The sequence below is a fragment of the Hemicordylus capensis genome, chromosome 1 (assembly GCF_027244095.1).
Source record: "Hemicordylus capensis ecotype Gifberg chromosome 1, rHemCap1.1.pri, whole genome shotgun sequence".
In the NCBI taxonomy this organism is placed as follows: domain Eukaryota; kingdom Metazoa; phylum Chordata; class Lepidosauria; order Squamata; family Cordylidae; genus Hemicordylus; species Hemicordylus capensis.
In genome coordinates, this window is record NC_069657.1 from 360,025,429 (window position 1) to 360,049,414 (window position 23,986).

The 23,986-nt window shown below is 41.2% G+C and overlaps 1 protein-coding gene across 2 annotated transcripts in view; it reads left to right on the forward strand.

Annotated features, from left to right (window-relative positions):
- Nucleotides 1-23,986, forward strand: part of SASH1 (SAM and SH3 domain containing 1) — a 197,945-nt gene that overhangs the window by 114,055 nt on the left and 59,904 nt on the right. For both annotated transcript variants that reach the window (XM_053291380.1, XM_053291391.1), the window contains exons 5-8: nt 8,365-8,405; nt 9,258-9,344; nt 10,744-10,856; nt 15,399-15,500. In XM_053291380.1, the coding sequence (XP_053147355.1) occupies nt 8,365-8,405; nt 9,258-9,344; nt 10,744-10,856; nt 15,399-15,500 (343 nt within the window). The remainder of the gene's footprint in view (nt 1-8,364; nt 8,406-9,257; nt 9,345-10,743; nt 10,857-15,398; nt 15,501-23,986) is intronic.

Sequence of the window (23,986 nt, forward strand, 5' to 3'; positions counted from 1 at the left end):
TTTCAAGGAATGGATGCATCTGTTGAACCAGCTGAAGCTGATAGAAAGCACTACTGCACAGGAAGATCTAACTCATCCCTCAGATTCTGAACCCCTACAATGAGTACCTCTGTCTTGCTTGGATTCATCTTCAATTTGTTATCCCTCATCCAGACCATTACTGCCTGTAGGCAGGCATTTGGGGAATAAATGTCATATCCTGATGATACAGATGAAAAGGAGAAGTAGATTTGGGTGACATCAGCATACTGATAACACCCAGCACCAAATCTCCTGATGACCTCACCCAGAAGTTTCATGTAGATATTAAAAAGCATTGGTGACAGAATGGAGCCCTGAGGGACTCCATATAACAGCTCACATTTTGAGCAGCAACTATCACCAAGTTCCACCATCTGGAATCTGCCTGAGAGATAGGAGTGGAACCACTGCAAAGCAGTGCCCCCAGGCAATCCAGAAGGATACCATGGTCGATAGTATAGAATGCTCCCAGGAGATCCAAAAGAACCAACCAGGTCAAACTCCCTCCATCGATTCCCTGGTTTAGGTCATCCATCAGGCCAACCAAGGCTGTCTCAGCCCCATGGCCAGCTCTAAAGCCAGTTTGAAATGGGTCTAGATAATCCGTTTCCTCCAAAACTGCCTGGAGCTGGTCAGCCACTACCCTCTCAATCACCTTGCCCAACCAAGGGATATTGGAGATTGGCCTATAATTATCCATTGCTAAGGGATCCAGGGAAGGCTTCTTGAGAAGCAGTCTGACCATTGCTTCCTTCAAACACAGAGGCACCCTATCCTTCCTCAATAATGCATTTGATATTGACTCCAACAATCTCCTTTGAATGATTCAGCAGAGAGAGTGCCCAGCATTGACAAATTGGCAAAGAGGCTTCTGGGATTTGTGGTCTGGGGGTGCCAGAAGGGCTGTGGGTGAGGGTGGGGGTAGCTGTGGAGTACGGGCTGCTGGAATGACCCTTTCCCCAGTTGTCTGAGCTGCTGGGGATTTCTTGTAAGATGCACCCCAGGGCAGGCAGCGCAGAAAGGCCAGGTGGGGGCAGTGAGGATGGTGAAAATAGGAGGAGAGAAAAGGGTCCTGCCTTGGTGATTTCCCCCCCTTGAGTTGTGTTAGTTTGTGTGTCTGCTTTGGCCAGGGAAAGGTGGGGGAAGCAGGCAGGCTGTGAATGAAACTGTGGTGCCAGGCAGGTATGGGGGAGGCTTTGCTAGGAGGTGAAAAGGGAGCACTGGATACCAGAGTTTGATGCTCTATCGGTACACACAGAGTAGCAATTTGAGTACCCCAAACCATTTCTGCTGGTACTCATTTGAGAGCGGGATCTGAAAACTCATTTGAGAGCAGGATCTGAAAAATTGTGAGCCTCTGACTATAGCACATATCTTCTAGATAGATAGATATCAGAACCCTCTCTGCTCCAAGACACACATCTGATGTGGTTTCCATGTGCTTTATGATCCCAAAGAGAAATGGAGGACCAGAGCCATTGTGGATCCCAGCACCTCAACCAGTTCATGACAAAGAAATGCTTCTGAATGGATAAGAGACAAAAAAAGAGACAAAAATCTTTTTTGTCTCTTACAGATAAGAGATACAAGTATTCTTTTGTCAAAGAACGCTAGACTTGCTCCACACAGCAAGCCAAGTTTTGTGTTCTGATGTGTGATTTAGAATGCAGTAAATGAATGGATTGGCCCATATTGTAAAGTAGTGCAAACAACATGGCTGCGTCTGTGTTGCCTATACGGGAGGGAGTAAGACAAAACTAATGGGAAGTGCCATGTGAGTAACTGCTGAGAAAGTTTTGACCTGCTGAAAGAACCATTGCTATGGAGACATAATGGGGAGATAATTGAATGGAACATCTCTGCCTTCCATCTTTCTCACAGTTGTGCCAGCGAGGTCAGAACCTTTCAGCCTTACATTTCCCTTCAGGTTCGTGTAAATTTTGATAGGAACACTAAAGACCCATTTTCTTCACAATGTCATCCTCCCCTAAATAAATTATCTCCAGTCAGCTCTACTCATAAAGATGTCAGTTTTCACAGTAGTTGGGTTACTGGGCAGTGTGTAATGCAGGCAGATAAACAAACAGCCTTTAAAGGAAAAAAGCAAAAAGCTTTTGTATCAGTCTACTTACCGCTCCAACTATAAGCATTCGCTTTATACCAGGCTATCTAGTCCCATTAGCTTGAAAATGGTCATTGGAAGGGAAGAGCAGAGGATAATCTATTTATAGGAAGTTTTTTGTAGCTGTTTAATTTTTAGGACTGCATTATACACCTGTGCATTTTGCATTTAGTAAATGAGATTTGAGTACATGGCTATTTTTAAAGTGCATCTACATTTTTTGGTCCTTAATAGTAAAACAAAAAAAAATGAATCGCTCTCTCATTTTCTGTTTTTCTTTGGTTGGTTAAGGGAAGTGGTCTTTCTAAAGTCAACAGTGCATTCATAAAAGCAGCACGTGGTCTATGATTCCCGTTTCTGTTCAGTATATTGCACAAGCTCAGGATTGTTTCACATTTCGGATACAAATAGATTTTGTATCTTGTAAAATCAATCAAATAAAACTAAAATAAAATTACAAATCAAAATAAACCCACAAATGTATTTTTCAGAGACTAGATTCAGACCAGGTCTGATACTGTAGCTTTACCAGCTAACTGGAAAGAGAGCCCAAAGCCTATTGTTAAACTGAGTACTAGCTATTGCTTCTGAGTGCATTGCACACAGCCCTTAAAGTGCATCTTGTTATAACTGCCAGGGGTGGGTTATGGAGGGAACAGACTGGCAGATGTAACAGGTGTCGCATCAATCGCTTCAGCTCATTGGAAGGATAGATTTCTGAAACGAGTCAGCCAAAACTGCCATCATGTGTTCATTCTTTCCTCCCCCCACCCATGTAGGTTTGAAAACAGCAACAACTCAATCCCTATGTTAATAAAATTTTACATATTACAACCACAAAAATAAAACAAACAAAAATGTTTTTATAGAATAGAATCACTGGCCCATGTGATGCACAAGACAATGCTGGTGTTCCCAATCCGCCAGCACTGCCGTGTATGGGTGAACCATTCCTGAAGGTGTTGTGCAAGAGTATAGTTGTGCAACTACTTAAAACGAGCATGCCCGCACTTGTGTTGCTCTGGTTCCACTATTTCCAATGGAAATAACACTGTACAGGTGCCCATGCACTGTTACTAGTAGATGTTCAGCTACGCCACCCTGCCAGGGTTGGCTTACATATCTGGGGCAACCATGGCTGATTGGGAATGCCGGCGCTGCCTTGCACTTCAGGTGGGCCACTGGTTTGTGTTATGCAGCCATGCTGCATAACACCATATTCATCCATTAAAACCATTTAGATGAGCCGGATATATATGGCTAATATGCAACATTAGGTCTCTTTGCTGTTATAGCAAATCCACTGGAAGTGGCAATGAAAGCAAAAGCTGTGAAGTATGCATTTGCCTATCTCCAAGGCATTCACCAGATATGGCATTATCCTTCCTTATGATGTTATGTATGGCAATATTTGTTGCCAAATAAAGTAGAAAAAGTTGCTGATACCCTTTAGTTATCTGGGCTGAGGTGTGGATGATAAAATATTAGACTGATGAGCTTATTGAGAGGTGGATGTCACAGCAGCTGAGAATGGCCTTGTTTAATTTGACAGCTATGCTGCTTTGACCATATTGAACAAGCAGCTTCTCCACAAACATGCACTGGACATGATTTGTGCTCTTCCATTCATGGACTGACAACTTGCTCTGAAACTTAATGATGCAGTGACACTTGGCAGAAGTTTCTGCACTGCGTGTCTGAATAGCAGCCAAATGCCATTATTTTGGCTTTGGCCCTTTAGTTTTGCCGTGTTTCTGATGTACAGCTTCATTAGCAGAGTTTCAAATGAAATGCACTCCATGGCACTTAGTAAGAGGACTCTTTACAGACAGCGGCTCACACAGGGAAGGAGAAATGGCATATATGGCCAATTACAGATCATGAGGAAGAAGGAGATGAGCTGACTATCAGTCCTTGCTTCTGCTAGGAATGAATGCAATCTTAAAACGTTCAGAACTTTAATCTCATGCCAACGCTATCCCATGTCTGAAAAACTGATGGAGGGAAGATGAGATGCTGAAATCGGGAGTACAGTACACAATGTAATCCACTGCAATGCAGCAAATTCCTCAAGAATGGCAAATGTTTGACCTGGGTTGAAATTTGCAAAATATCCCTTCTAGGATACAGACTGCACTCCAGCAGAGTTGATAATTGGAGGTGCAGTGAATTGTATGTGTTGGATACAGGGATTTGTTCCTAACAATGGTAACACATGGGTAACTGAAAGAGAAGACAATGTGATTGTCAGCCAGTAATTCACTTCCAGTTTTATTGGTCTTTGGGACTTTCACCATAGTTGCACGTGTGCAAAAATTATGGAACAACATTGTGAGGGGGGGCGGAGATTGTGAGTCTGTGATTTTATTCTACAAAAACATTTCTAGATGGTTTTTACATTTCTTATTTTTTATATAAAATCTATAAACAGTGGCTTTATTGTTGCTTTCAACCTACTCAACAAAAAAAGGAAAGAATGAGTACATGATTGCAATTTTGACTAAGTGGTTTCAGAAATATCTCCATTGGGTTGTAGTGATTGTTACTGTTAGTGATTACTCACTGTTACAGCCACTCATTCCATCCTCTATTAACTCCTTTTTAAAACCCTAGTTATGTCAGGAAGATGCACTCTACAAATGGAGTCATTCTTATATTGGCTATATAAACTGAACTCTAAACCCAGACATTCCTGATTCAAATCATGTTCACAATGCCCCAAACTCCTTAGATGATCCATGACATCTCTTTCCTAGTTCCCCTTCCAATATGCTATATGTGGATAATAACCCACATATTATATTTCTGAGATGGGTATGAGAATGCATTTTAGAGTGCAGGAAGCATGGCTTTAACACCAGCTTCTCAGAGACTGTGGAATGAACTCCCACAGAAATGCACTACTTCTCCTTATTTATTTTATTTTATTTTTACATTTATATCCCGCTCTTCCTCCAAGGAACCCAGAGCGGTGTACTACATACTTAAGTTTCTCCTCACAACAACCCTGTGAAGTAGGTTAGGCTGAGAGAGATGTGACTGGCCCGGAGTCACCCAGCTAGTTTCATGGCTGAGTGGGGGTTTGAACTTAGAACTCCCCAGTCCTAGTCATGCTCAGAGAAGCATTTGAAACGCTTGCAGGTTAGAACAATTGTTTTTAAAAAGAAGATGTTATCCTGTTGTTGTTGGTGTAATATCTGGACTATACTTGTTGGCAATAGATAGACTCAAACTTTGACATGATTTTTATAAATAGTCCTGGCAAATGCGATGTTTAAAATAAAAATAAAATAAAACTTATTCCTAGCCCAATTTCTGTGTGACAGAAATTCTGTGTCAAGTGCTCGATTAAAATATATGCAGGGAGATGAAAACTAATATGCATTACTTTTTTTACCCTGGAGATTAATAGCAAAGTGGCACAATTTCTGCAATATGTGTGCACATCTCTGATTTAAAAAAAAAAAAAAACCCAAACACTCCAGACAGGAATAATCCACACATGTGAAACGCTTCATATTGGGAGTAGACTGGGTGGGGCGGGGGACAAATTCTGTCATGGGGCAACAGTACTGGACTTGGTAAGAAATTAAATGACATGAATGCTCTGCAAACCCTGCCTTCTACACTATCTGCACAATAAATATATGCCCTATATCATTGCCTCCAATGTTGCTTCTACAGGAAGCTCTTTTATTCTTCTATGCCTGTTGTTTGAGCTCCTTCCTAACAATCAAGCACTTGGCTGCTAGTGCTGTGAACCCACCCAAGCCATTAATTTTCTTTTTACTAGCTGTCTGAAGGGTAAACTACATCAGTAAAGAAAGTACTAGTGGCCCCCTTCCAGCATGCACCTGGTGCAGCCCAGATCTGGAATTTGGTTGTGTCGGCTGGTTGGTTGGCCGACTGCTCCAGATTAAATTTCTAATCAGACTGGAGAAGAAAGATGATTTGCCATGTCTAAGCACTGCTGTTACTGCCTCTGCTTGAATGAATTTACTGTATCAAAATTAAACTTCATGCTATCGTTTCCCCTTTCATGATGTCCCTGCAAATTGATGATTATGTTTTTCATGCTTATCAACTGTTGGCCTCTAATCACTTGGATCATTTATATTGTGCACAGTACTTTGGTTTCCTCTTGGAGCTTTTCAGAGTCTACAAAAAATCTACAGTGCCCTCTACTGATAAGCCTAAGAAATGCTGACCAAGTTGGTTTCCAGATAAAACAGGCCATATATGTAGCCTAGTTGAGTGTAGTGGAACTAAAATAATCACCTTGTTTTCCAAAGGTACACTAAAGTAGTTTTTCAGTCTCTTTGTATTTTTAAATAGTACAACATTTTGTTAAAGTGTACAGTGTGAGTAATATATCAAACTTAATGCTGCTCCAGTGGACCCAACAAAAGACTCCTACCTCACATAGATTTTGTTTAACATCTAAGCATTTCCCCCCTAAGAATATTAGTAACAATTAATCTTTTTTTTTTTTGCAGGAAAGTGTAAACTTAAGTTGAATATAGATTGTTAGGCTGTCTTGCTCACTCCTACTTCCAAACTGCTATTGCCAGTTAGAATTTAATTACACCCTACTAGTGTAAACTTTTGGCAAGGGGCATTTCTGTAGCAATTAGTCTTTATCTTGTGTACAAATAAATACGTGGTTAGGAGAGAAAGCAAAAACTGTCTCTCTTACTTAGTGACCTTCAGCTTGTCCTTCACTACCTCTCATCAGAACATGGATGTTTTGAGGAGAATCCCAAGTTATCTTTCTTGCTGTAAGTACAAGTTGAGCAAGGGCTGGAATCACAGGTGTGACAAGTTGGATATGGGCCATGCCCACCTACTTAGACTTGCACTGCTTTGCTGCTGGCTACTCACATCTGCCAGTGGGAGCAGCCCCACAGGCCCATGCATAACAATCCCTTATGTTGGGCATAAGGGATGCTCCCATGGGAGATGGAGGACCTACATGTGAGGCACTTGGAGATTTGTGTAGCAGGTTCTCCTCTCACTGCTCAATGCATTTTCTCCCAAAGCCCCCGTAAATAAAGGAGGCGGAGAAGTTGCTGCCACTGTATCCTTTGGCAAGCGCCCCCCCCCAGTCTCTGATGGTGGAACAGGGAGCAACTGCAGCCACCCAATGACCTAGGGACAGAGGGCTGAGCCAATGTTGTTCTGGCCCTAGGTAGAGAGTACAGGAGAGAATTAAGCCTCCCACAATATGCCTGTGAGTGGATTACGTGACTTCATGTTCCATGGAATCAAATGTTTGAATGGTCCCTCATGTTGTGAGTGGATTAAGTCACTTCGACAAGAATGAGAAATAAATAGTCAACGAGGCATGCAGAAGTAGTAATTTCTTGACCATCAGACAGGCTGCAATCCCTTTCATGTGGGTGCCTTGGTAATCTGCCTTTTGGGGATGAAGGAGGCGGCAGCCAGAGCACCTACTGCATGGGCTCTTGATATCACTCAGGTTAAAATCAATAATATAAAAATGTGTTTTATCATGCTGTGCTGCCTCAACAGCATCATGGGTTTCGTATGCATGTAAATAGCAAGCCAGGTTAACAATGGCTTCCTACTTGCATGCGTATTAGCATACAGGCTAATAATTTATAGTAAGTAATCAGTAAGTAACTCATTAATCTTTGTGATAGCCTTATATATTACCATAAACTATTCATTTTCTGTATCATTTTAATACCAGGGTAAACAAAAAAAGTCTTAAAACTGCTAAAGCAAAAAATGTTACAATTTTTGCAGAAAGGATGCAGAATTCAATGCAGCTGTCAAAGGCTGGGTTAAAGGTGTAGGACAGAACACAGTACCAAAGCCTGAATATTTTTTTTTTTAAAGAAAAGAAAAAGTTCTATTTAATTCTTGGTGCAGACAGTTTTCGGGTGGAGAGTAGCGGACATTCTTTGGCATGTTCCCCTTTGACCCTGTAACTTTAACTCTTTTGTTCTCTGTACATATTTTTCTGCATCAGTCACAAGAAACATGGTTTCAGAGCTTTCAGGCTGGAGCTGAACGAATGGCACTCTATAAGTATGGCTGGAGGTCAAATACTGTTTCTCTTGCTGACTGCTGTGGGCATTCATAAGAAAGTGGGGGACACACTTGATGCTTCAGATCTTATGCTACTGTAAGCCAGACAGCTCTCATGGGGCACGAGAAGTTTGCCTCAATCATTCTGTTTCTCTTTTGTGTTTTAGGCACCCCCTTCATAAATCAAGTTCTGAAGAAAGCTATGTAGGTCAGTATACTTTATCTTATTTGGTAGTACTTGGCTTTTTGAAGAATCTCATCAGCTGTTCCCTAGCTCACTGTTTTCAAGTCTCTCGCAATAATATAATTTGTTTTGCTACTTGCTCTGGGAAAAGTTCTTCTTTTTTTAAAAAGCCTTTTTAAGTTTAAGAATTATTTCTATAATATTCCTCTTTTAATAATCCTTCCTTTATGCATGTTACCAATTCTGAAAATTGCTAACCAGGCAGATAAGATTGTGGGGTTCTTCTTTGAAGATACTCTTCCGAGTTGTGCAAAATAAAGCCATACTTTCCCTACTTCCTTTCCTTTCCTTAAAAAAAAATACTTTCTCCATAGAGAGAATCAGATCTTTTGAATCCTTCTAATACTATTGCTTTCTACCTCCTCCACTGTTTTCAGTAGGGGTAACCATAAAGTCTTTTTGAATAACATTTCATTCAGTGTAGAAAAATGGTTGTGCAGCACTTCTAGATTACAACATGCATGTGTCTCTGAAAATGACATTGTATTGTGGATTTGACTTCGGTTTTTGTCTCAGTGGTCAGTAAATGAACTTTTTAAAATGTCATAACCATGACTATGGTTTATAAAAATATGAAAATGTCTTCGTGTTGCCTAACTTGTCTTTTATCTCAAATATTCCATGGCCTTCCTTATCCTAAACAATGTATATTTATAATAGCCATGTTGCCACTGACATTCTTTACAAAGCTGAATTCAGAAAATCAGAAAATAACTCAAAGGGAAAGTAGGAGGAAGAGGAACTAAATCTCATTTACCCCTCTCTTTCCTGCTCTAATTTTTTTTCTTCCTGATTCTTTTGCATTTTTTTTTTAAGGTAAAGCAGACTGGAAAAAGAAGAACAGATATTTCTGGCAAAATTTTCGAAAGAATCAAAAAGGACTAATGAGGCAGTCTTCGAAAGGTACCGCTTTCTCATACTAGTCTAAATTCTGGGAGTAGCTTCATAAAATTAATGTAACAAGATTAGTACTAAGCAGCACTATCTTAAGAATTACTTTAACTATTTGATCTGTTAATAACAATTATCTGTTATTGTTACTTATCTTTCTTTCAATATGATTTCCACAAAACTGGAGTATATGCCTGCTTAACCTTCCTCAAACTTGGGGAACCTATCCGAAAATTGAGGTTTCTTGAAAATAAAAAGAGGTTATCTCTGCTCATCCACTGTACCCGCTGTTTGGGGTATTTTTTCTTTCTTTCCTTTTTTCCATTTTCTCAAGTTTTGAGAAATGATGTAAGACTAAGGCTACAGTTATGTGCATATTACCTGAACCCCCTCTGAACACAGTGGGATGTTTTTCTGAGTCAACATACTGCAATGATATGGCATTGCAATGATATGGCTTTGCCTTTTGATGCCGGACCCAGATGCCCTGTTACCATTTAGATGCTTATTTTAGCTCCATACTTCTATGGAGGTGGGTCAAAATAGTTGATTAAAGCTCAGTGCCTGCAGCATGAATTCTGAGTGCTCTATGTACTTGCACACATGTGTATGTGTGTAACAGACAGATTATTCCGATAACACAGGGAGGATGATTAATGTCAGGGCTATCTGCAGTGATTTTATTTGAATATTGACAGACCTATAGTTCAGATGTCTTTGCATTTCATTAAAACTGACTGGGATGATTTAAACTATGTAGGCGGCACACACATCAATATGACTTGGATAATGTTAGGCACTTTCCAACTCTGCTTGGATGGTGTTAAATTCTGTTGGATGCCTAACTGAGTTTAAGATGTACATTAGACTTTAGGCAAAATATTGGGAATCTCAAGAAAAATAAGATATTTTTTCACAGTAGATGGTCAGTTCACCCAACCCACTGAGAATTATCTGGGTAGTGCATTTGCTGTCCTCTGACATATAAATCAATTGTCTTAATGGTATCAAAGGTTCCACTAACATGATCTAGCAACTTGAGTGAGTGAAGTGAGTGAGTGATCTGAAGAAGCAGAATAGGGCACTGGAGAGGAATGTGTTTATCATTGTTTCTGTCACCAAACTGTGGTGAATTGGCAGGTTCTCCTGTGCTACTGCCATCCTTGTGCCTCTAACAATGTTCCAGTTATCTTGTTTTTCTCAACCCAAGTAAAAATGTTGGCGTGTCCCTACAATATTTGATGCTGAATTAACTTGAGCCTTGATCGCTTGACTAACGTGGAAACTAGGTTTTAGAGGTCAGTGCATTAGAGAGATCATGGGTCAGTATGCTTTCTTTCTTGCTTACTTGATCATGGGCCAGTATGCTTGATTAGATGTTTATTTGTTAATTTTTCCCATGTGTCTGCAGGGGAGGATGTTGGTTATGTGGCCAGTGAGATCACAATGAGTGACGAGGAGCGGATTCAGCTCATGATGATGGTCAAGGAGAAGATGATCACTATTGAGGAAGCACTTGCAAGGGTATGTGATGCAAATACTTCCGTTTTATTCCTTGATCATCTCTGGTGAGGCTACACTCTGTGCCAGGTCCAAAAGATAGATCAACTCACATCAATGAATCACAAGATGCTTGAGGGCGGATTCCCATAATTACTGGAAGAATTCGGTACAGGGACATTCTAGATTGGTAAATTTATGGATTGGGATTTTAGGACAGAACTAGGGTCTGATCAGTAGGTGTGTGCATTCACTTTCAGAATGAATGGAATTGAATATGAATGGGGCCTATTCATATTCATTGCAAATTGAATACTCCACAGAACAAATGTGGTTCTGTTTTCAGAACCCCTATTTGTTGGCATTCATTTTGTTTTCTTTAAAAATAAAAAGTGTATATTTCGCTTTTAACTTGTTGCTTCTAGCTGCAGCTCCAGCACACAGTCACCTCCTTGGGCTGGCCATTTGAGTTATCCATATATCTCAGGATGCAGCATTATCTTGGGGCAGTGGAGGCAGAAAATTGACCTCTACAGTTTTTGATGGTGGGAGCCATTTTGCATGCTACACTGCAGAGCGTATGAATGGTCACCATAGGAAAGTAGCTGTGCAGTGGAGCTCTGACTGGCAGCTACTAGTTAAAGTAAGAGATATACTTTCTTTTATTTAAACAAACAAAAACAAATAGTAAAATATATTCTAAAAAATAAGAATGAAATACAATTAAACAAAAATGAAAAGCTGAGATGAAAGCAAAATATAAATTGTAAAAGAATTGTACATCCTTCCTAATCAGGTTACTTCCTGAGCCTACTATTATTATTATTATTTCTTGTTTACACAGTCAGACAGGTGTTATTGACTGGTTTGTTTTATCCAGACATCGAGTCCTTCCCAAGGACCTGGCATGCCAGAATTTTATTGTCAGTTGTTATAGATATCGTCACAGAATATAGGCTGTTCCCAGTAAAGCTGCTTTTTGTAATTGGCTGATGGTGATTTCTGTGGCCCCTATGGTGTTGAGGTGCTCTTCAAGGTCTTTTGGAACTGCGCCCAGGGCGCCAATGACCACTGGGATTATTTTGGTCTTTTTCTGCCACAGCCTTTCCATTTCAATTTGTAGATCTTTGTATTTTGTGATTTTTTCTATTTCTTTTTCTTCTATTCTGCTATCCCCTGGTATTGCTATGTCGATTATTTTCACTTGTTTTTCTTTCTTCTCAACTACAGTTATATCTGGTGTATTGTGTGGCAGATGTTTGTCTGTTTGTAGTCGGAAGTCCCATAATATTTTTACATCTTCATTTTCTTCAACTTTTTCAATTTTATGGTCCCACCAATTTTTGGCTACAGGTAGCTTGTATTTTTTGCAGATGTTCCAGTGTATCATCCCTGCTACTTTGTCATGCCTTTGTTTGTAGTCAGTCTGTGTGACCTTTTTACAACAGCTGATTAGGTGGTCCACGGTTTCATCTGCTTCTTTACAAAGGTGGCACTTACTGTTTGTGGTGGATTTTTCGACTTATTGCATTTGTTCTTAGTGCCTGTTCTTGTGCAGCCAGTATTAAACCCCCTGTTTCTTTCTTCAAGTTGCCATTCTTAAGCCATTGCCAGGTCTTGGTGATGTCTGATTTTCCACTTGTATTGTGCAAATATTGACCATGCAGGGGCTTCTTTTCCCATTTTTCTGCTCGGTTCTTGACTTGTTCTTTCTTGTAGGCCTGCTTTGTTTCATTGGTGTTGAATAGTTTACATTATTGACCATTTGAAGTGCATCTTCTTCACTGTCCTTGATATATTCTTCATGGCCTCTTTTCTCCTCCTCTACTGTTTGATGGACTTGTAGCATTCCTCTTCCACCTGAGCTGCGAGGGAGGTATAGCCTATCGACATCACTGCGGGGGTGCAGAGCATGATTGATGGTCATGATTTTCCTGGTCTTACGATCTAGCGTCTCTAGCTCTGCCTGGGTCCAGTCTATTATTCCTGCAGTGTATCTGATAACAGGTATAGCCCAGGTGTTGATGGCTTGTATGGTGTTCCCGCCATTGAGTTTGGACTTTAGCATTTTTCTAACTCTCCTGATGTATTCACTTTCAATTTTTCTTTTAACTTCAGTGTGTGCGATGTTATCAGCCTGGAGAATGCCGAAGTATTTGTAAGGTTCTTTCTCTTCCAGGTGCTTGACCTTGCTTCAATTGGGCAGTTCTATTCCTTCTGTTTTTCTTATTTTCCCTCTGTTCATTATTAATGCAGCACATTTGTCTAGTCCAAACTCCATTGCTATATTGCTACAGAATATATGGACAGTGTTTAGCAGTGATTCAATTTCTGACTGGGACTTTCCGTATAACTTCAGATCGTCCATGTACAGCAGATGGTTTATTTTACTGGATGTTTTCGATGTTTGGTATCCGAGGCTTGTTTTGTTTAGTATTTGTGAAAGTGGGGTCATGGCGATTACAAACAACAGAGGGGATAGTCAGTCCCCTTGGAAAATGCCTCTTCTAATGCTAACCTGTCCAAGTGTCTCGCCACTGATTGTTAACTGTGTACTCCACATGCTCATTGCTTTTTAAATAAATATCTGAATGTTTTTGCTGACACCAGTTGTTTCTAAACATTTTAGTATCCATGTGTGAGGCAATGAATCGAAGGCTTTCTTGTAGTCAATCCATGCAACACTTAGATTGGTTTTTCTTCTCTTGCAATTTTCTAAAATCATTTTGTCAATCAGCAGTTGGTCTTTTGTGCCTCTGGTTTTCGGGCAATTTCCTTTCTGTTCAACTGGAAGCTGTTTGTTAGTTAATAAGTGTTGCATGACTTCGTCAGCTATTATTCCAGTTAATAATTTGAACATGGTTGGCAGACAGGTTGTTGTTGTTGTTGTTGTTGTTGTTATTATTACATTTTATATCCCACTTTTCCTCCAAGGAGCCCAGAGCGGTTTCCTTAAAACCACCCTGTGAAGTAGGTTAGGCTGAGAGAGAAGTGACTGGCCCAGAGTCACCCAGCAAGTATCATGGCTGAATGGGGATTTGAACTCAGGTCTACCTGGCATTCTGACCATTACACCATGCTGGGTCTCTCAGGATTAGCATGTATCTGAATCCTGCCCTGTCTGACCTAGGTCCATAGGTTCTATACAAAAACATATCTGTGGTTGTGCTCTTAAAAGGGGGGTGAGGATAGAGACTCGCTGTTCTATTTCATTTTTATGTGGTGGTAAACTGACTGGTATGCATATGTATGTATGTGCCTATCTATATATTTAATTCTCTTACGGCCGACTGAAGAGATAACTGTGTGGGGATGTGTGTGGATGTTTGGCGAGCCCCGCCCCTTCTGCATCTACGACCAATGAAAAGGAGGGGGCGGAGATGCTGCTCAGCGCTGGGACAGACAATGGGCTTAGGAGGCAACGCGATGGTGGTGCAGCCGCTCAAAAATCGCTGGTTGGCTGGCTGGCAGGCAGGGAGGGAGGGAGCTGGGTGGCAGGCAAAGCTCTGCCACCTGGAGGAGGCTGCCGGCAGGCTTTGGAGGAGGTACAGTGGTGGTAGGGGGAGAAGCCGCCTAGCGGGGTGGGGGGAGAAGTGGCCTGGTGGGAGGGGGAGAAGCTCTACAGGCCTCAGGAGGGAGGAGGAGGCGGCAGCCTGAGTTGAGGAGGTGGCTGTTGCTGGGCCGGCCGGTGGCTCGACAAGAGGGCACGGGTTGAGGAGGCGGCTATTACCAGGTCGGCTGGCGGGCCGAAGGGAGCGCAGGCGCCGGCGGGCCGAGGGGAGAGTGGGCGCCAGCGGGCTGAGGAGGTGGACTGAGTTGTGGGGGGGAGAGCAGCCGCTGGCGGGCCAAAGGAAAGCGGCCGGTGGTAGGCCAAGGATGAGAGCCGAGTTGGGGGGGGGGAGGGAGTGAAGCAACTTGTTGGGGGGAGAGCATGAGTGAGAGGGATGTGGGGGGAGAGCATGAGTGAGAGGGATGTGGGGGGCAGAGCGTGGGGAGATAGAGAGAGCAAGTTGTGGGGGGAGAGTGAGTTGTGGGAGAAGGGGGGGTATGCCACAGGCTCAGTGTACTACATATTACTATATCGCCCAAAACTTGCGTGTCTGTAAGTATGAATTGATAAATATATGAATTTCATTATAGCTTAACTAAGCTTGAAAACTCAGCTACCACACCAACAAGATTTGTGTTGAGTCTGCAATAAAGACTTAATGAGACCATTCTTTAAGTTCACACATAACTTTCTCTCCATTAACTATTAGAGGGCTGGTTTTCACACACATTGCTGGAATTTATCAGAATTAATTCCCTTTAGATGCCATAAAGCTGTCTGTGTGTATATATAACTGTGTATAAGTTCTTTTTGAAATTTCCAAAGAGCAAAATATAAATATTGTTACAACAGTTGCATACAATTTAAACAGACTGAAATGCATAGTATGAAATGCATTGCTAGATCATTTAATTCTGCTAAATAATTCCATTTTATAAGAGAGTCATAATTTTAATAAACTATTTTAGCAAGCAAGGGAATGCATTGGCTAATATTTGTTGTGTTTTTAATTTTAGCTTAAGGAATATGAGGCCCAACATCGGCATTCAGGTAGCATAGATTCATCTGATTGGCCTGATGGTTCTTACCCAACATTTGATGGTTCCTCCAATTGTAATGTAAGTATCAGTATCTGTGATGCTACCAACTACATTGCTGCTTTGTTGACATGCAAGGACTATATATAGATATATGGTAGCTGAGGCCTAAACTATAAGCATGGAAAATGGAAATACAATTACTGCCGTGAATATGGATCTCTATTCTCTCTCTGAAATTAGAAGGCCCCTTATATAGCTGCAGTCAAAATGCTTTCTTTGGGGGGGGGGAAGAGAGAAAAGAAAAGGGACTTTGTGGGGGGACTCATAGCTGTCAAATGTAGTATTGGTACTCTTTGTTTTTTGGTCACAGCTCAGTACTAATGACTCCCATTTTGAGTCTCTCTTCTTTAAACATGTACAAGTTCTCCTCATATGACACCAGTTTCACAAGCAAGTGTTATTTATTATGGGTATTCACAAAAAAGTCAGTGCACAATTTGTTTTTATTACTAAAGGTTTGATTCATTTCAGTACTCATTTGCTAATATTTTTGTTGTTATTCATTTATACAGAATCGTTTCATCTCACTACTCAGCATTTTCACTAACCTTTCCCCCACAACATACTTCTACATTTTTCTTAGACCTTTTGCTCTTATCTATGACCACCATGGGCAGGAGATGTCCTTTGCACATTCACTTCTTGGCATCTACCACTTTCCCACAATGCCCTGGACTCTGCATTGGTGTGGGACATTGGGACGGCAGAGCCAGACAGCGAAAGCTGTCATGTATCTGTGATACTGCCATTTTGTTTTTCTAAAATGTCACAGATGCAACATCAGTCAAGACTTGAGAGAACTGTGGGAAGATACAATAGCAGCCTGCACTGATGACTGCCATTTTCTTACTGCAATGCCCCAGACAAACTTTTTGTCTGGGACATTGTGGGAAAATAAAACAGCAGTCACCAGGTGGTGGCTGCACAGAGGACTTCCACTGCTAACTAGACAAGGTACACATACCCCTCCTCACTGCCAAATGAGTAACCAAAGCAGTTCTGAAAATTGATCCCATTCACTGTACATCATGTTCATTTTGGAATGCATGGAAAAGTAACTGAATGGGACCCATTTTGTTTGTTTTTCCTAAAAATTGTAATAAATGTGTACACTCACCTAGACTCCTGCAGCCATGATTTAAGGTGACCCAACTTCCTTACCACACTCAGGACCTATTTGTTCAGTTGTCTGGGCATGTTATTATGAAAAAGGATTGCAGTATTTGTTCCCTGCCTGTGGTAACCCCATTCTGTGTATCCTCCATTATGCATAAGTTTAATTTTGGGCATGCAAACGCAGAAGTCAGTTTTTGAACAGTCATGATGTTATGCTGAAAACTGAACCTTACGTATGACAGAACCAACATTAGCGTTCTAGTACTGTTCGTGTGGCTTCCATAGGCCAAGTGGTTGTGATGGCAACATGAGTAAAACTCTCCTGGAAAACTAAGCTTGGTCTAAATGTGCAGATATTAGCAGTTTATTTCAGTGTCTAATCCCAATGCATTTTCATATCTTCAGATCACAGCCTGACTGTTTCCTCTTGAGCATTTTTGCTGCTATCCTATGGCTAGTTAAAGTGTGTGTCTGTGTGTGTGTGTGTGTGTGTGTGTGTGTGTGTGTTGATGTATGTTGGCTATTTAAATGTATTGATTTACGTTTATCTTAACCTATTTTATGATGCTTCTTTGTAGAATAATATATTTTAATTTTATTTTATCCTACAAAATCTACTAGAGGTGACTTACAAATCAGTTTCCCATGGCTCACCCTACAGTAATAACTTTCTCCAACATTCCTATATGAGGAAAAGTATTGTTCTATTGAGCAATTTTAATGTATAAAATGTATGTGCGATTTTTGTTTGAGTGTTCTTTAAAAAGGAAAAAAAATAAACTGCTATAAAGATTTTTAAAAGAGTTTAATTTATAAAATTAAAGATTATAAAAAACCTCTCTCTCTCTCTCTCTCTCTCTCTCTCTCTCTCTCTCTCTCTCTCTCTCTCTCTCTCTCATTCCTGCTACTGTTGACGTGTAATGATGGAAAGATTTAATTTGTATTGATCTTGCTCCTTCCTCTCAACCTCCTGTCATTTACACTTTTTCTAATGGCAAATTGAGACATTTGATCCCTTGCTGAGCTAAAATGCAGAAACAATTAGCAGAGGACAGGGTGCCATCTCCCCTGTGTCTGCAAAGAGGCTGCCCTCTGTTGTCACTAGGCTGTTAATTCCAGGCTCAGTTTGGAGGGTTCCATTCATTCTTTCTTTTTAATATGCTAAGCCAGCAGCTGTGTTGGGTTTGTGCCAGATGTATCCAAATTAACATTTAATCTTCTCATTGTTTGGTGTCCAGTTCATACTTTAAGATGTATGCATTATTATTAATGACTTGATAATTCCAGTCATGTCCAATCCTTCTGAAATGTTGTAAATGCTACTGCATCAAGCCTACTTGTTTGCTTCTCTCCTCTCCCTGTCCCTTTCCCCTTAAATTTAAAAGTTTCTGAACGTTCTTTTGGCAAGAAGCCTCTTCAGAGGATTTTATTGCTGTAAACATTTTTGGTTTGCAGAATGAAGTCTCTCTCCTTGATTTTTTTAGTGAGTATTTACAGGTGTTTGTTGCCTTTTCAACAAACGTTGAAACGTTTGTTGGGCTGTCTGATAATTTAATTGCTGACTATTCAAAAAGGTTACAATACACTTGAAGCTTTCAAGAGTACACATTGAACTGTAGACTCAGAATCAGAAGGAATCAAAAGACCATGCAGTCCATTAGCTCAGTAGCCACCCCCTCAATCAACCTACGCAATACAGACCGCAGTATGCCGGAAGCAGAGAGCAGGTGCACTACAGAAAAGTACCTGTTTACTTATTGCTTATGAAGGCAATAAAGCCGCAGAGTAGACAGTATGGCCTGAGAGGAAAACCTTTCTCACGCTCCAAATACGGTGGATCAGTCAGATCTCAAAGAATGACAAAAGCCACCACTACTCTTCCAATAGTACTTGGGGAGGGGGAACAGAGTAGCTCCACACAAACCAACATCCGGGTCTCTAGTTCTATCAGTAGCAAAGGCTGCAAGAAAAACAACTTGTTCTTGCATTTCTCTTGCAGATTATATGGGGTCAAGGCAGTTCTCTGCACCAGCAGAAATCCATGACAGAAAAGAAAGTTATTTATTTATTTCTATCCTACAGCACTAGGTCCAAAGTACTGCCTATTCTTGTCCTTCATTGCCTATTCTTGGCCTTCACTGTCATCATAATACTATATAAAGTTGTGCCCTCGAGTCAGTGTCGACTCCTAGTGACCACAGAGCCATGTAGATTTCTTTGGTAGCATACAGGAGGGGTTTACCATTGCCTCCTCCCGTGCAGTGTGAGATGATGCCTTTCAGCACCTTCCTGTATTGCTGCAGCCCGATATAGGTGTTGCCCATATTCTGGGAACCATACTAGTGGGGATTCGAACCAGCAACCTCTTGCTCACTAGGCAAGTCATTTCCCTGCTGCGCCATTCGGTGGCTTGATAGCACTGTAATTAACTGGCAGGTTGGTGATGGGTCAGTCAAGTCAAACTGTTATAGTTTTCAGCAAACCCAGAGGGCCCATATTGGGGAGCTGGTAGATGGCAGCAGTTCTCCCTTCTCTTTGGTAAAGGGATTCCTCCCAGAGCCCCCTGCAATGATGTTGTAATTTGGGAAGCAGGCCCAATTGCTTCAGGGGAGAGGAGGGGAAGTAACCTGCTCACCTTCTTACCTACCAGCCCACCCTCTGAGTTTCCCACTCTTCCCTCCCCCCCCCATTAAGGTAAATTTGGGAGTAGTGATGTGTCAGTGGGGTGGGGGGAAAGCATGAAAGGGCACACCAGTGTATGGTGGAAGTACCAGGGGACAAAGCCTGCACGAGGGCCCCTAGCACCTTGGCACTGCCCCTGTAGACTGGCACTTTAACAAGAAGAAGACAGATAACAGGGGAAGAATATACACTCAGTTATGTTATCTGTGCTTGGGATTAGTTTTAGTAAGGGATAATAATTTGTGCCAGAGTGTTCAAGGACAAAGTGCATTATGGGTTAGCTGATACTGTTTCCTACTTCTCTTCACTTTTATCTCTTAATTCTTAAACCACAAATACAGGGGGAAAGGAAATTTTTTAAAAATGCCAGAATCTCCACTTTTAAAAGAAAGGTGTGTTTGGTTTTTAAATTACTTGTTATGAAAGGGAGCTCCAGTCCGATGATGGGGTCGCCACGGCAGGTGAGGAGTAGGATATGTGATGATTGGCCTTCCTCACCTTGTCCCCTGCTCACAGGGCAGTTGGGTTCGAATGGTTTGGTTCTGATGGCAGGCACAGTACAGAGCCAGTGAAGCAGCAGCAAGTGGAGATGGCAGGGCGACATCTTGCCTGACTTGCTGCTTTGTCTTCTAGTGATCACTCACCTCGTTACCATGCCTGTACTGAAGGATTTGCTGCAGTCACCACCACCATGCACCTTCTCAACTTCTAGCAGCTTCCAGTAACCTCTAGCTCTTTTCTTTTGCTCTTTTGAAAAATACCTCACTTGCTCAGGCAGCATCTGTTTTCCCCGAGAGTTCCTACTGTGAAGAAGGTACCACTAGAGAAAGCAAGTTCTTTGGATGGAGTGGGGAGAGAATGAGCTTCAGACGGGCAATACTTCAACAGTCATTCACGCTTGAAAGTTTTCCCTGTCCTCCTCTGGATTGTCTACAGAAAACAGTGAGATATATACAGGCTTTAACCCTCTCCTCTTTGCAGGGGTGCTTCAAAAGGACCTTTCCAAGTGCTTTTAGGATGATACCAGCTGCTCCATTGCTAAGTTTCCTGCCAAGGAGAAACCTATGCCTGTGGTTAAGAGAATGCATATATGCAAGTGTACACCTTTAAAAAAAACCTGCTTGTTTTTAATTGTTCAGAACAACAACAAAATTTCAAATACAAGCAAGTAAAACAAAACAGAAAAGGCACAACTGGCCCAGGTCATGTAGAGCAGGGTTTCTTAACCTTGTGCCCCCAGATGTTTTTGGACTACAACTCCCATCATCCTCAGCCACAAGGGCCATGTCTGGAGATGATGGGAGTTGTAGTCGAACAACATCTGGGGCCCCAAGGTTAAGAAACCCTGATGTAGAGTATTCAAACGCCACCAATCAAATCAGCAGTTAATAGCACAGCATGAGAAAATGTTTACATAAAATAGTTTCCAGAATATATTGCATTTCCAGCATATTACACTTGGGACCTGTCTCAAAATTATGTGAATTTTGTCATTGTAATTGGAGGACTTTCTGGTCTGGTATATGTTGTTTTAATTTAATGTACAAATATTAAGAAGGGAAGACAATGCTTCAGGAAATAATCTTTACATTGGCAGCTGATTGTGCCCCTAATTTGTTGTGATGAGATCTTGTCCATGGTCATTAGTTCCCAGATTTTGTTAAACCATTCTTTTATAGTTGGCTGTTTCCTCCTGTTCTAGCCTTTAACTGTTACATGTTTAGCTACCGTTAGGTGGAGTTCTACTAGCTTGTTGCAGAATCTGGAGAAGGATTCTCGGATAGGGACCCCAAGCAAGATGATGGAGGGATCCATTTGCAATTGGAGCCCTGTTATAGACTTGATGTATTGCTTAACCTGCCACCAAAGCTTGTGTACATCTTCCTGCATCTCTGTCTGTGTAAAGAATACATGCGTATTTGTGCTTGTAGGGGATGCATCAATGTGTATATATGGCAGCTTATATGTAACTTTGGGGTGGTTAGGGATGAAGTTTATTGGCTATTTCTTGATCAATACAATACAGAGAGCTTCCCCACCTCTGTACTAGGTTGTGGCTCAAATTCAAACCAGGTGTGCTCTAATTTATATACTTCAGAAACTGCATCTATTTATGCTAAGAGCCTGTTTGATATGGTGCCACCTGTCTGTCAGATAGCAATGGAAAAGAACGATGCTTTCCAACAGGACTTACAGAAATGGAATTGGAAACGACTGGCATGTTCAAATTACATTTGTGGAGAACTAGCCCTAATTGGCCTCTAGATAGGAGACTACTGGATAAAATAAAGAGGACTTTATTAACATTTCCTTCATTAGGTTTTAACACGTTGCCTTGCAGTTCTTCCCTCATTTTCAACATGTGACAGCTGCCAGATCCTTCATTTTATATTCAATGGAAAAAGGAGTTGTGGAAGATGCTGTTCTCACTGTGAATCAGCCAGCAGGGGATGCTGCAAAAGTAATGAATTTCCTTTTCTCGAAGACATCTCACAGACATCTCTCAAGAACCCCCCCCCCCCACTCTTCTTGAAACTCATGTGTTTCATTGCTCTGCTGGGGGAAAACCTACGTAATCTCAGGGCATAACTTTGGGTTTGTTAGCCACTAAGTGTGAGCTTTTCCTTTCTGTGGTTTCTCATGTTGGCTTTGATTCATTTTTTGCGGGGGAGGGGAATTACAGAGGTGTTACACTAAATGGAACAGTCACCCAACTTTAAAAAAAATTGTGAGTTAGTCCTGTGACTTCTAGTGTTCAGCTTAGAGACTCAAAGAACTCAATTGGCATAAATTGACTTGTTTTTAGATTATGCATGTTGCAGTGATTTAACTACATGGATACCATGTTTGACCATTGTGGAGGCTGGGGATGGTGGAAGCTATAGTCCACCAACATCTGGGGATACAAGGTTGGGAGCCCCTGAGCTAGAGAAAGACAGCTTTGGGAGGGGGCAATTTGGAGTGGCGGGGAGGCAGCTTTAATACTTTCCCCACCTGCCACTTTTCAGCCACTTCTTTCCCAGTCTCCTTTTCCCCTAAGAGGCTCCAGATGTGCATTTTCTTTCCTAGTTACCTCCTGCTAACTGAACCAATGAGGCACCTTTTAAAAGTGGTGATTCTCTTTATTTAGCATGGGGAGAGCAACTGGCCCTATCCATTCCCAGCACAGCATTGCTCCAGTGGAAGAAAATAAATCTTATGTTTCTTTTTTAGATTTGTGGTAGAGAACATGAAAATATCCAGCAGCCCGAACTAGTAGTAAGGAAGATATGGTATCAAATAGAGTAAATGAAACTGTGAATATATTATAGTTCCCTTATCAGTGTCAAGTAGTGAATGATCTGGGAGTGCCTATTTTGATACTGTAGAAGATAAATAGGTATTTAGCTGATAGATAGGTGCCTGTTTGGAAGACCCTGTATAAGCTGCTTTGAACTCTCTAAAAGAAGAGTAAGAGAGAAATTAACTAAATAAATGTTGCTTTGTTAACACGTACAATGTGATCATTTTACACAGGGAACTGCTAGTATATTTTTGTCTCCCCTATTACAAGTGTGGGGGGGGCGGGGCGGGGGGACACCAGATAGGCCCTTAGTCTGTTTGTCAATGACTTCCATATGTACATTTTCAAATGGCTTTAATATTTGTTTTGTATCTTGTACAATATGCTGAATATAGCAAATGGTGAATGCTAAATTTGCATAACAGCAACATGTGTACATTACTGATACCTCCAACCAAGAAGTGGTTTGTGCTCCTCTGGTAGGATGCAGCAGCTGTTCCCTCAAATTGCACCCAGGTCTAGTCCTTGTAATAACTGAAAAACTGTGAATGGTTAACCTCTTTTGAATCTTGTCTTAACAATTATTTCAGTATTAAGGCAGACTTCCTGGGGGGGAAACTGGGTGTATATATAATTTTTTTCCATCTTGAATGTATAACAAGACTGTTTTATTAATTTCACCAGGTACTTTGTCAATGTGTTTTCCTCTAAAGTGGCCACTGGAGCACCCTTGTGATTTTTCCATAATTAAACCCATGTCCCGAATGTCTAGATTACTGCATTCATTAGTTAATTTCAGTGAATGCTCAGCATAGAATTGTTGCAAAGTGGTTTATATTTATTCTTCTGCTAAGTGGTAAACAGATTTGTCCTCTCATACAACTTCCTTAAGTAATGTGGATATAGTTTTCTGTGCAAGCTTAAATATGTCCTCAGTTCTCACATTCTCAGTCTGCATTCTGTTATGCACCATTAATTACACGGCTTGGTTGTGGTCGAGCTTCATCAAAAGTTCCTTCATCTATTTCTGTGTTTTTGAACAAAGTAAGCTATATTATCAGTGAGATGGGTTTTCTCCTGTTTCTTATGGATGCTAGAGGAAGGTTGTAAGTGCAAATAATCATGTTTCAGTTGAGCTTATGTTGTATAGTTGTTATGTAAATTGAAGGCAGAATTGGGTGCTTTTAAAAATGCATTTGACACAGGGGTGTAGCTATAATTGAGTGGATGGGTTCAAAGAACCTGTGCTCCCCAGTTCGTGAGTGACTCTAGCTTAACTCCTACCTATTTCTTATCTCCCTCACTCCGAGGGGCCACCAGAGAGAGGGGCAAACATGGGCCTCCTTCCCCTAGTTATAATCCTGATTTTACACTACTTTATTGAATGGGTCCATTTGTTTATAGGAAGAAGCAAAGATAAAAT